This window comes from Triticum aestivum, chromosome 5B (assembly GCF_018294505.1).
Source record: "Triticum aestivum cultivar Chinese Spring chromosome 5B, IWGSC CS RefSeq v2.1, whole genome shotgun sequence".
Taxonomy (NCBI): Eukaryota; Viridiplantae; Streptophyta; class Magnoliopsida; order Poales; family Poaceae; genus Triticum; species Triticum aestivum.
This window is the reverse complement of record NC_057807.1, coordinates 573,342,532-573,355,384: the sequence shown is the minus strand read 5'-3', so window position 1 is coordinate 573,355,384 and position 12,853 is coordinate 573,342,532. Positions and strand designations below refer to the sequence as shown.

The 12,853-nt window shown below is 49.6% G+C and overlaps 1 protein-coding gene across 1 annotated transcript; it reads left to right on the top strand.

Annotated features, from left to right (window-relative positions):
• Window positions 1–2,623: 2,623 nt before the first annotated feature.
• Window positions 2,624–3,455, top strand: LOC123116968 (dirigent protein 22-like). The gene has a single exon (XM_044537830.1). The coding sequence runs from the start codon at window positions 2,765–2,767 to the stop codon at window positions 3,290–3,292; it is 528 nt and encodes a 175-aa protein (XP_044393765.1). The 5' UTR covers window positions 2,624–2,764; the 3' UTR covers window positions 3,293–3,455.
• Window positions 3,456–12,853: the final 9,398 nt, after the last annotated feature.

Here is a 12,853-nt window from a genome sequence, read left to right as displayed (position 1 = left end):
TTTTGTGTCATCCTCCCTCCCAGCTTGCCGCCGGCGTAAGTGCTCCGGTCGGTCGAGGCTTCAACGGTTGGTGAGGCATGCGGTGGCTCGCCAGTCGACCACCGCCCAAGTTGCGGCAATCCAGCCTGACGAATCTCTCTACGGCCTGTTCGACCTGTCGACTGGCTCCGTAGAGACTGCATCCGAGTGCGACAGCAGTGATCCAGCGGCGGAGATCCTGATGGTCAATGGACTGCACGTTCCCCCCGGCTTTCCCGGTGCCGAGGGAGGCAACGGCGGAGGCGATCCGTCGCACGTCCATGAGGAATACCTCCCCGAGCCCCTCAATTCGCAGCAGAGGGAAGAGCTTCGCCGCCGAAACATGGATGCGCTTCACACTCCGATCATTGGAGAAACCCCTGAGGCTCGCGCCTTGGAGGATGCGCGCTTGGCCAACCTGGCTGAGCGCACTCGACTGGAGAACCTTCAGCGGGCACTCGACGAACGCGCGCGGCAACGGATTCCAGACTCCAGTCGACGCCAGCTCTTTCCACCTCCGACTCAGGTATATCAAACTCCAATTCAGAATTTAGCAGCTGCAGCCCGTATAGCGGAATCGATTCAGCCTTCCCAGTCAGAGGCTGGCAGAGGCTTGATGTAGATCAGAGATTTGCTCCGGGCAGCAGGAGATCAGAATTCAGCTGTATCGCAGTCCATAAGCTCCAAATGGATAAAACAAAAGCCATAGCTATAACCAATTTCTTATTATTTCTATCCCATAATAGGAAGTTCATGTAAACTATTAGGAGGTAAAAACCAAAAGCATCAACTTTATCTTCTAGACACTTCTAACAATAATAAAATCACATAAAAGATGATCAACTATTTCCTTTTCACAACAGAAAAGACACGACAAATCATCAAGATGTTGTATTTTACTTAAATTGTCTCTAGTAAGGATTTTATTGTGAATCACTAACCAAATGAATAACAAGTAGCTATGGGGAACCATGATCTTCCAGAATTTGTCCCAGATGGGGGTGGAGACCCCAACCCAGTTGATTTCTTATAGAAAGATTTAGTGGAATAACTCCCAAAAGCATGCAAAGTCCAAATAGGCTTATCAGCCACATTATTTGGAATATATTTTCTAAATAACACATCTAATAATATGCCATTTCTCTAATAGAGAAGCATCTACACATCTTTTGAAAGTTAGTTTAAGAATATGGTCATCCATACCTAAACTACAGTGGAGTTTTAGTGTTGATAGATGTCAAACAAGTCCCAGAATTGTGTTTTAAGAGAATAATCTCTAGCCCAAACATCATGCCAAATGTAAATATTGCAGACACCGCCCAATTCCCGCCTATAGAAAGGCTTGACCCCGACCATTGCCCAGGTAAAGCCTTTCCAGTAAGGAGACCCCACATTTTTGTCAGACCAGAGAATATTAGGTTTATTAGTTCGGTATTTATAGTTCACCAGAGAAACCCAATTTTTGTTATCACCGAAAAAAATCTCTTAGCCCACAATAGCAGTGACATGTTAACTTCCCTTAAATTAGGGATATCTAGACCACCAAAGGACTCTTTTGGCATAGAAGACCCCAATTAGCCAAATGATATTTATGCACATCGCAAAGATTTGCCCAAAGAAAATGAGCCAATTGAGAGATAATGGCTTTAATTGCCCATTTTGCAATTTTGTTCAGTTTTTTGTTTGGAACAATATGATGGTTTCACAAAGGCCATGAAAATGACAAAAACTATATGCAATTCACTCCAGATTTAGAAACTTCCGGAGGGGTACTGTCATTATGATATGGTGGAGAAGCTCATCAAGAAAGCGAGCGCAATCCTAGAGATGAGACTAGCTGGAAATAATCAAGATGGTTACATAAGGGTTCGGATACACAAGAATGTCCATGAACCCCTCACCAAATTTGTAAGTATTGTAAGAGCAATGAAAAGGCAAGTCTATTTAGCCCATATGAAAAATTGACAAGATTTTATAAATCATGTGCCCTGTTTACGGGTGCATGAAGACATACTGAAATTCAACGAGCGGCTTTATGCCAATCAGCCGGCTAGAGGAAGAAGTGACCCAAAGCACCCACGTCAATAGAACGGCCGCCCGTGAGTCACATGCGGGGATTTGGATCATTTGCCCTACTTTACACGGAGTTTGATGATTTGCTCTAGGGTTCTCCCAATGGCAGGTGGTCCCGACCCCACCCATCAATCTCAGGCAAATAATCTATTTTCTCAGTCACAAGCATAGTTAAAAAACGGACCTGTCGGTTTAGTATTTTACCGGTCAATCGCTGTCAATAGTCTTAGAATAACTGCGGTCAATGGCCGGACCCCTGTATTGTTGGTTAATGGCACGATCGAGTCCCCGCGTCAACCTTCTAGAGCACCCCGTTCTCCGAATTTGAAGGAGGACGAGCGTGTGTGTGTGGATGCATGGAAAGTGCAGACTGCACCACCCAACTATAGCGTGTTAATTCAGTCATACCTTCACCTACTGCGCACAGCTTCTTATTCCAAGTCACAGCCGACGAAGTCCACGATGACTTGTAAGATCAACTACTACATCTTGCACACGCATAGAAGATAAACCGAACACACGGCCAGACACTGTCGCAACTTGCCGTTAAATAGACCCATCTCTGCACCATTGGAGAGCAACCAGCACAAACCAGAGCTCCTCAGGAAGAGCTAAGCAATCGCATTGCATCCGATCACCAATCCATTCCTAGCTTACTAGCTAGCTGATCCTAATGGCGAGCAGCACCGCTCTCTCCTGCCTGGCCGCGCTCCTGCTCCTCGCGGCCGCCGCGGCGCCCGCGTCGGCTGCGGAGGAGACCCGGCTGCGGGTGTACTGGCACGACGTCGTGAGCGGCGGGCCGAACGCGAGGGTGGTGCAGGTGGCGCAGGCGCCGTCCTCCAACGCCTCCGCCACGGGCTTTGGCACTGTGCTCGTCATCGACGACCCGCTCACCGAGGGGCCCAACCTGACGTCGAGGCTCCTCGGCCGCGCGCAAGGCATGTACATCAGCGCCGGCAAGGACAGCCTGTCGCTGCTCATGGCCATGAACTTCGTCTTCGTCGACGGCGCCTACAACGGGAGCAGCATCGCCATCATCGGGCCCAATCAGGCGGACCGGGCCGTCAGGGAGATGCCCGTCGTCGGCGGCACCGGCGTCTTTCGGTTCGCGCGCGGCTACTGCCAGTTGCGGACCCACTGGTTCGACGCCAAGACCGGCGACGCCACCGTCGAGTACAAGATCCATCTCCGCCACGACTGATGCATTGTCAGCTGGACTAATAATAAACTTGTTGTTCCTACACATATGGTTTCCTGATTTGAACCAAGCTTATTTTAAATTTCGAGGGTATGTGCATGTGTCGTACGGATGTGATTATTTGGAATAATACGATTTTAATAAACATTTCAGTTTTAAAATGAAATACTAGTACCTCATTGTAAAAACGTCTTATATTTTGACATGAAGGTAGTACAATCTGATCAATATCCTTTTGTTGTCCGAGTGTTTGATACTGTAATTCAGTTAAGAAAAAGGGTTTCCCCGCTTTGTATTGCAAAGCAACCATCCGATACAACCAACGATATAAGTTAGGTCGAAAGCAGCACAAACAAGCCCAAAAAAATGAAAGACAAAAAAGAAAAGAAACAAATGCCTATAATGGCGGATCGACAAAAACGACGAAGCCTCGTGACCGCTGAGTCCACCGGAGATCGTCCACCAAGCTCCGAGACTCCAAACCGCCGGTATCAATCAACACCTCCAAGAAGGGACGCGACGATGACGACGCTGCTGCCAAGGGTTTCCCCTGGTACGCGGCGAGGAGAGAGGAAGGGTAGCCCCGACGCCCTCCAGGAAGGTCCGGCGGCACCCTCAGGCGCCACTGCGTCGGTGTCGGCCAAGCCAACATGGATTTCTCGCGATCACAGCCTCTACCTCAGGCACTTCAGAGCTCGCCACCAAACCGACCACCACCCTGCGCCAACACGGACACGAAGCTTCCCACGCTGTCTCACCACAACATCCCCAAGATGGTCTGCACAACGAAGAAGAGGAGCCGGAACTAGGGCAGCAGCACCGTCGGCATACGGGAGGGCCCCACCTCCACCATCCACGACGGTAGCCGACCGGACGCCAAAGCAGGAGTCTACTGGTGGGCCCGTGGCCCCACAGGCCCGGCCGGGCCCTCAAAGGCTCGGACAGCTCCCACCTCCGCACAGCAGCTGGCACGCCGTTGGCGCCGCTGTCCCAGTCCAAGCTGCTCGCCTGCCTCCCCGTACAGAGGGTGCGGCGGGTGCACCGGAGCCGACCCGCAAGGACCCAGAAGGGACCCTATGGGCCCAGATCTGGGCCGAGGACGCGCCACCGGCCGGCCAGCATCACCGGACCGTCCTGCCACTAAGAGGCGGCACCGCCACGGCGAGCGCTGCCGGCATCCGCACCAGGACGCCGGACCGCCACCGGCCGAGCACCACCGCCGCCTCCCCCCACCCCGGGAAGGAGGAGCACGCGCGGGTAAGGAACGGCCCGTCGCCGCCGACACCACCAGGCCAGATCCGGGGGCGACCGCCGACGGCAGCGGGAAGAAAGGACGGAGAGGGGTGGTCAAGGCAGAAGGGGGTCGCGCCCCGCCCCGGCCACCTCCCGGGAAGACAGCGCAGGCGGCAGGACGGGGAGGAGGGGAGAGGGGGAGTGAGGGAGTCCTGGATTAAGGTGTCCGCGGATGGCCGGACTGTTGGGCTATGAAGATACAAGATAGAAGACTTTGTTCTGTGTCCGGATGAGACTCTCCTTTGCGTGGAAGGCAAGCTTGGCGATTCGGATATGAAGATTACTTTCTCGATAACCGACTTTGTGTAACCCTAGCCCTCTCCGTGTCTATATAAACCGGAGGGTTTAGTCCGTAGGACGACAACAATCATAATCATAGGCTAGCTTCTAGGGTTTGGCCTCTACGATCTCGTGGTAGATCAACTCTTGTAATACTCATATTCATCAAGATCAATCAAACAGGAAGTAGGGTATTACCTTCATAGAGAGGGCTTGAACCTGGGTAAACATTATGTCCCCCGCCTCCTGTTACCATTAGCCTTAGACGCACAGTTCGGGACCCCCTACCCGAGATCTGCCGGTTTTGACACCGACATTGGTGCTTTCATGCAGAGTTCCACTGTGTCGTCATCATAAGGCTTGATTTCTCCTTTAATCATCGACAACACAGTCCAGGGTGAGGTCTTCCTCCCTGGACTTATCTTCGTATTCGGCGGCTTCGCACTGCGGACCAACTTGCTTGGTCATGTGGAGCAGATCGACAGCTACGCCCCTGGCCATCAGGTCAGCTTTGGAAGCTTGAACTACACCGCCGACATCCGCAGAGACTTGATCTTTGACAGATTCGAGCCCGTGACAGCCGCACCTTGCCGCCATGATGAACATGACCTAAATCTGTCATTAGACTATGTGCATGAGATAGTGCCAGTAACCGCCCTGGCCCTAGATCCAGAGCAGATCATGCCATCTGAGGACGGGAGGCTAGACCCCTCCACGGAGACCGCAGACTCAACGGTGCTAGAGCCGAACACAGATCCTACCTCTAATGAGGCATGTGTCCTCGGAACCTCGGACTCGTCTTCGGCCATAGGCTCCGAACCGCGTGTATGCGCGCCCATCGAATCTGACTGGGCGCCAATCTTGGAATTCAGCTACGTGGACATCTTCCAATACTCACCTTAGGTGATGTGTTAAACTCATTGAAATCCCTCTCCTTGGCAGGAGATTCTTGGCCGAACTATGTCTGGCTTGAGTGGGAAGCGGACGACGAAGAACTTCGTTACCCACCACCCACTTGATAGCCACTGTCGACGACTTGACCGACATGCTTGATTTCGACTCCAAAGACATCGACCATATGGACGACGATGCGGGAGAAGAACAGGAACCACCGCCCACAGGACGCTGGACATCCACCTCCTCATACGACATATACATGGTGGATACACCCAAAGAAGACAACGGCGATGACAAAAAGGATCCAGTTGAGGATAAGCCTCCTGAGAAGTAGCCGAAGCACCGACGTCAGCGGTGCCGCTCTAAACCACGCCATGGTAAAAACAGCGATACCGGCACAAGAGAAAATAACACTTCGGACGACGCCGAAGACAATGAAGACCTCCTAGACCTAGCAATGGAGCAAGACAAGCAAGGAGACGGCAAACACAGTCTGGGGCCGCTGTCCAATCACAGCGATGCCAAAGATACCAATTATCAACCTGTCCCCATAGAGGAGATCAGTCTGGATGACGATGCATTCATCGTCCCGGAAAAACACTTGGAACAAGAGTGCCTCCACCAGAGACTTATCGCCACTGCGAAGAGCTTGAAGAAGCAGAAGCAATGACTTAAAGCCGCACATGATACGCTCAATGATAGATGGAATGAAGTGCTCGACACTGAGGAAAAATACGGCGGTAATCGCCAAACAAAGAGCTATCCCAAACGCAAACTGCTGTCTGAATTTGACGACGAGGCTATTGCGCCCATACCGCCGAGAAACAATACATCCGACAAACCAAACAGACTACCTCGTGGTCGAGACAGAGCGACCAACAACGCCACACACAAAACTGCACCCCCTCCCCATGAAGGAAGGGAGGTCGCAATCCAGGACCAGAAACACGATTTACATGAAGACCTGGACAAAAGGGCTGGCAGAACCAGGTCCATCTATGGATCCAAGGAACATGTTCCTCCACAGGATCATGGCTATCAAACCAAATATGTCAGTCACTTACCAGTTCGGAACCAACACCGAACACTACAACCGTCGGACCCACGCCACGACACAGCCAAATACAGGGGTGCTGCACACCCCCTGTGCTTCACCGATGAGGTGTTGGATCATGAATTTCCAGAAGGGTTTAAACCCATGAATATCGAGGCATACGACGGAACGACAGACCCTATGGTCTGGATAGAAGACTTTATTCTTCACATCCACATGGCTCGCGGAGATGATCTCTACACCATCAAATACCTACCCCTCAAGCTAAAAGGACCAGCTTGGCACTGGCTGAAAAGCCTCCCCGAAAATTCCATTGGAAGTTGGGAAGAACTTGAGGACGCTTTCAGGGCCAATTTTCAAGGGACCTATGTCCGACCTCCAGATGCAGAGGATCTAAGTCACAGAACCCTACAACCCGGAGAGTCAGCCCGTAAGCTTTGGAACCGATTTCTCACTAAGAAGAACCAAATCGTTGATTGTCCGAATGCCGAAGCCTTAGCATATTTCAAACACAGTGTCCGGGACGAAAGGCTAGCCAGACACCTTGACCAGGAAAAGCCAAGGACAATGGCAGTCCTAACTACACTCATGACCCGCTTTTGTGCGGGAGAGGACATCTGGTTAGCCCATAGCAGCACCAGCGATCCTGGCACATCCGAAGTCAGGGATGGCAATGGTAAACCACGACGCAATAAAAACAAACATCAAAACAATGAAGAAAGCCCAGACAATACAGCGGTAAACGTCGGATTCAGGGGCTCTAGACCCGGTCAATAGAAAAATTCATTTAAAGGCAGTAGAGATGGTCCATCCAGCCTAGATAAAATTCTAGACAGGTCCTGCCAGATTCATGGCACCCCCGATAAACCAGCTAATCATACCAACAGAGAATGTTGGGTCTTCAAGCAGGTCGGCAAGCTCAATGCCGAACACAAAGGGAAGGGACCGCCAAAGCGAAGACGAGGACGAATCTCGCCAGCCAAATACGGGGGGACAAAAGAAATTTCCACTGGAGGTCAAAACAATGGACATGATTTATGTCACTCATATCCCAAACAGGCAGCGCAAATGCGCACTCCGAGATGTATATGCTGTAGAGCTAGTCACCCCAAATTTAACCCATGGTTGGCATGTCCAATCACCGTTGATCGCAGGGATCACCCGACTAGTATCCGTCACGGGGGTTCGGCTGCCTTAGTGCTCGACCCAATAATTGACGGATACCACCTCACCCGAGTCCTCATGGACGGCGGCAGTAGTCTCAATCTGATATATCAGGACACTGTCCGTATGGGGATAGACCCGTCAAGAATCAAGCGAAGCAGCACTACCTTTAAAGGAGTAATACCAGGCATAGAGGCCCGCTGCACAGGCTCTCTAACATTGGATGTAGTATTCGGCTCTCCCGATAACTTTTGAAGCGAAGAGCTAATCTTCGACATTGCTCCGTTCCGAAGTGGCTATCATGCACTACTCGGAAGAACGGACTTCGCCAGTTTTAATGCAGTCCGCATTATGCTTATCTCAAACTCAAGATGCTTAGACCACGTGGCGTTATCACGGTCAGCGGAAATACTGAGCGTTCTCTTCGTACAGAAGAATACGCGGCGGCTCTAGTAGCCGAAGCACGAAGCGGCCTTTTCAACCCGAGCAGCTCATCGGTCTTCAAGACCGTGGACACAGCTAAACGTGTTCAAAGAACACCTAAGTGTAGCAGCTCACATAAACCTGAGCTTGTTTAGCAGCCATGCCCCCATAGACCGCCCCATAAGAAGATTGTACATGTTTTCACATATACATAAATATATACTCAAAATTCCTTGGGTGGCGCTGGGGGCACCCTGCACGCAAGAAGTCCATAGTTCGGCTTGACCCTATTCGGATTCAAGAAGCTATATTTCACGGTTCATTTAGACAAACCAACTTTACTCACGGCCACACCAGAATTCTTTCACCTGGTTTTTTCTTTTTCTTATAGATGGCCACCATGCTATACCCTTCAATGACACTTCACAACAGAGACGAAGGCGCAGACATGCAGCAGGGCCCCATTTTAAGGTTTCTTTTTAGATTAAGACCCCGTGTAAACCTTTTTTATTATCTCTTGTTGTTTCATACTTTTTTGGCATGTAAAATGTCCAAGAAAGACACCGACATTATCCGCGAACTTACAGATTCGCCGTACCAAAATGGACATTATAGAGGCAGCCTGTACTGTGTTTTGAGATTTATGCTCCCACCATAGGCGCTCTCTCCTCACGCCGGATTGCCAAACATGACTTGAATACAGGGTTCATTACCGGGGGTTGTATTTAGCTCGGTATATGTTGAAAAGTCCGAATACCTTCGGGAGTGTTCGGCGTCGCGAGTTTGGCCTTATATGCATAAGCTCTGAATCATGCCTTTGGTCAATAGTTGGGTTTTCCCGGCTCCTGTGCTTTCCACCTTACATTTCGCTCTATCCGCTAAGGTGGTAAAGGGAGAACTACTACGATTGTGCCTTGGTTCATCTGGATGAGCACCTCAGTAGAGAAAGGCAAAAACTGACTGTCATGATAAGTCAAGAGATGGTCAACCACTCGATGACTCAGCGGAATCTTCGCGATTCCTCCGCATTAACGAAGGACTGATTTCCCGGTCACGTATGTAAACGCACCGTATTCGGATAAACGCGGACATACCAGGGGCTATATAGTAACCCCACAGGAGGCACTAAAATACTTTATAGGCGAAAGTATAAATAAAGCCTTCGTTATCATAATCATTGTTTTTAACAATTCGGATACATTTTACTCGAACATAATATCTTTCGAGTAGTGACCCTCTATCAAGCGGGCACCCTCTAAGACTTCTTCAAAATAGTGCTCTGGTGTGTCCTGGCCCTCGGGTGGACCCCTTGTTGCAATATCGGTGGCCTTCATCTTCGCCCAGTACGTCTTCACACGGGCGAGGGCCATCCGCGCACCTTCTATGCACGTTGACCGCTTGACAAAGTCGATATGTGACACCGCACGAACGAGTTGTTGCACCAAACCAAAATAACTATTCGGACTTGGTTCCCCAGGCCACAACCAGTCCATGACAACCTTCATGGCAAGTCCGGATATCCTGTGGAGCTCGGCCCATTCGGTCATCTGTTCGTTCAACAACAGCGGACGCCTTGGCATGCTAAACTGCGACCACAAAAGTCTTTCTGCTTCATGGCCTTATTGGGCTTGGAAAAACCGCGTCGCATCAGAAACACTCTTCGACAAGTCCAAATATGCGTCCGGAGCACTCCACATTTGATCAAGCGGGGCATATTTTGGATAGCGAACTTAGTTCGCAATAAAAAGGGCTTCCCATCCGCGATATCCCCGGCTTGCCGGATCTCGTCCCGAGCCACTCTGACCTCAGACCGAGTTTACTTTGCCGCTTGTAAGGCCTTCTCCAGGTCAGTCGTTTTTCTTAGATCTCTTTCTCGAGAAGTTCATATCGGCTAGCGGCATCCCTTAGCTCAAGACACACTCTGGCGATGAGCAGCCTGTTCGGCTTTTAATTCACCAGCTGCCTTTTCGACAGCCACGGCTCTCATCCTGGCTTGCTCCTTGGCCCGGTCAAGCTCAGCCCGAAGGGTCTCCACGGTGGCAGCACCATCTGCAGTTAAGCATATTATAAATTCCAGCATCATGCTCCCATTTATACTTACTGACCGCCCCTGTCACGCCCAATATGCGACCCTATCCAAAAGGAACTCGAAGGTCCCACCAAGGATAGACCCGCATATTGAAACACTTTTGCAAGGTGGATATCATTACATCAACATTACATAATAGATGGGGATACATACATAAGGCATACAATGCCACACGAATACAACATCACAATACAAAAGAGCATCATCCGACTACGAATGAAACACAAATAGAAACTCAAACGACATCCACCCTGCTAGCCCAGGCTGCCGACCTGGAACCTATCCCCTGATCGAAGAAGCAGAAGAATAACTCCAAACAAGCAAGCATCGCTCTCGCATCATGATCATCACGTAAACCTGTACCTGCAACTATTGTTGTAGTAATCTATTAGCCACGAGGACTCAGCAATCCCATTACCATGGGTATCAAGACTAGCAAAACTCAATGGGTAAGGAAGGGGTAAAGTGGTGAGGTTGCAGCAGCGACTAAGCATATATGGTGTCTAACATACGCAATGATCAAGAAGTGATCCTGAACTCCTACTTACATCAAACATAACCCAAAACCATGTTCACTTCCCGGACTCCGCCGAAAAGAGACCATCATGGCTACACACGCGGTTGATGCGTTTTAATTCGGATCTGGTGTCAAGTTATCTACAACCGGACATTAACAAATTCCCATCTGCCTATAACCGCAGGCACGGCTTTCGAAAGTTTATACCCTGCAGGGGTGTCCCAACTTAGCCCATGATAAGCTCTCGTGATCAATGAAGGATATACCTTCTCCCAGGAAGACTCGATCAGACTCGGAATCCCGGTTTACAAGACATTTCGACAATGGTAAAACAAGACCAGCAAAGCCTCCCGCTGTGCCGACAAATCCCGATAGGAGCTGCACATATCTCGTTCTCAGGGCACACCGGATGATCAAGACGGGTCGGCATAGACCCTGGTTGCCCAGGGGGCGCCGGACATCGCTCGGTTTGGACCAACACTTAGACAAGCATTGGCCCGGGGGGGCTAAAATAAAGATGACCCTCGAGAGGGCGACTCCCAAGGGAAAAGGTAGGTGGTGGTGAGGCAAATGGTAAAACCAATGTTGGGCCTTGCTGGAGGAGTTTTATTCAAAGCGAACTGTCAAGGGGGTCCCATAAATCACCCAACCGCGTAAGGAACGCAAAATCCGGGAACATAACACCGGTATGACGGAAACTAGGGCGGCAAGAGTGGAACAAAACACCAGGCATAAGGCCGAGTCTTCCACCCTTTACCAAGTATATAGATGCATTAATAATATAAGAGATATTGTGATATCCCAACCAAATTCCTGTCCACCATGGAGCAATCTTCAACTTCACCTGCAACTACCAACGCTATAAGAGGGGCCGAGCAATGCGGTAACATAGCCAATCAATGGTTTGCTAGGAAGGGTGTCAAAGGTTAGAGGTTCATGGAAATTTGGGGAGGCTTGAAGAACAGGTGATAGGTAGCGCAGCATAGCGATAGAACGAAACAACTGGCATAGCAATGATAGTAGTGAGATCCAGGGTAGCGGTCATCTTGCCTAAAATCCCACTAGGAAGAAGAACGAGTCCATGGAGAAGACGAATGGATGAAGCCGAACCAAGCGTAGATGAACGAATCCTCACGATCACAACGAAACAGGAACTATCGAGAAAAAGCACACAATAAGGTAAACACACCACAAAAGAACAAGGCATGATGCACAACCGAGCATGATGCATTACAAGGCTACATGAAGCTACTCATGGCAAGGGATGATGCAAACCAAAGCAACACATCAAGACAAGTTTAAATGAGGCCGGGAGTGACATATAACAATTCCGGTAAGTCCTCATATGCATATTTCGAAGTTGGTCCAGATCTGAATAAACCTTATGTTCAAGTTGTTAAATAGCAAGTTAAGATGCACAAGGATGATCTACACGAGACTCTAGTCAAGTTACATATAGAGTTCATTTAATTCGGAGCTACGGCCTAGAAGATATGAGCAAAACAAGTTAGACATGGCATTGATGCAAAATGCATACAACCATCAAGAAAACACCTCAAAACATGGATGCAACATGATAATATGAAGCTACACACAAAAACAAGCAAGTTTCATATAGAGCACACTCAAAACGGAGCAACGGTTCAACACACACACACACTATACAAGTCATAGCAACAATCTGACCAAAACAGCAACTAGGCATATTGCAAGCATCAAAACAACATGCTACAGCACCCCAACATGAGAACAAAAGGCATGGAAATGATGTACAAGTAAAGCATAACAAAACATGAACACTGAGCTATCTCCAGAAATCACTAGAACATGCTCAAACACACATGGCAA

Excerpts from the sequence above, each read along its gene's own strand:
- LOC123116968 (XM_044537830.1), top strand. The coding sequence starts at position 2,765 with ATGGCGAGCAGCACCGCTCTCTCCTGCCTGGCCGCGCTCCTGCTCCTC.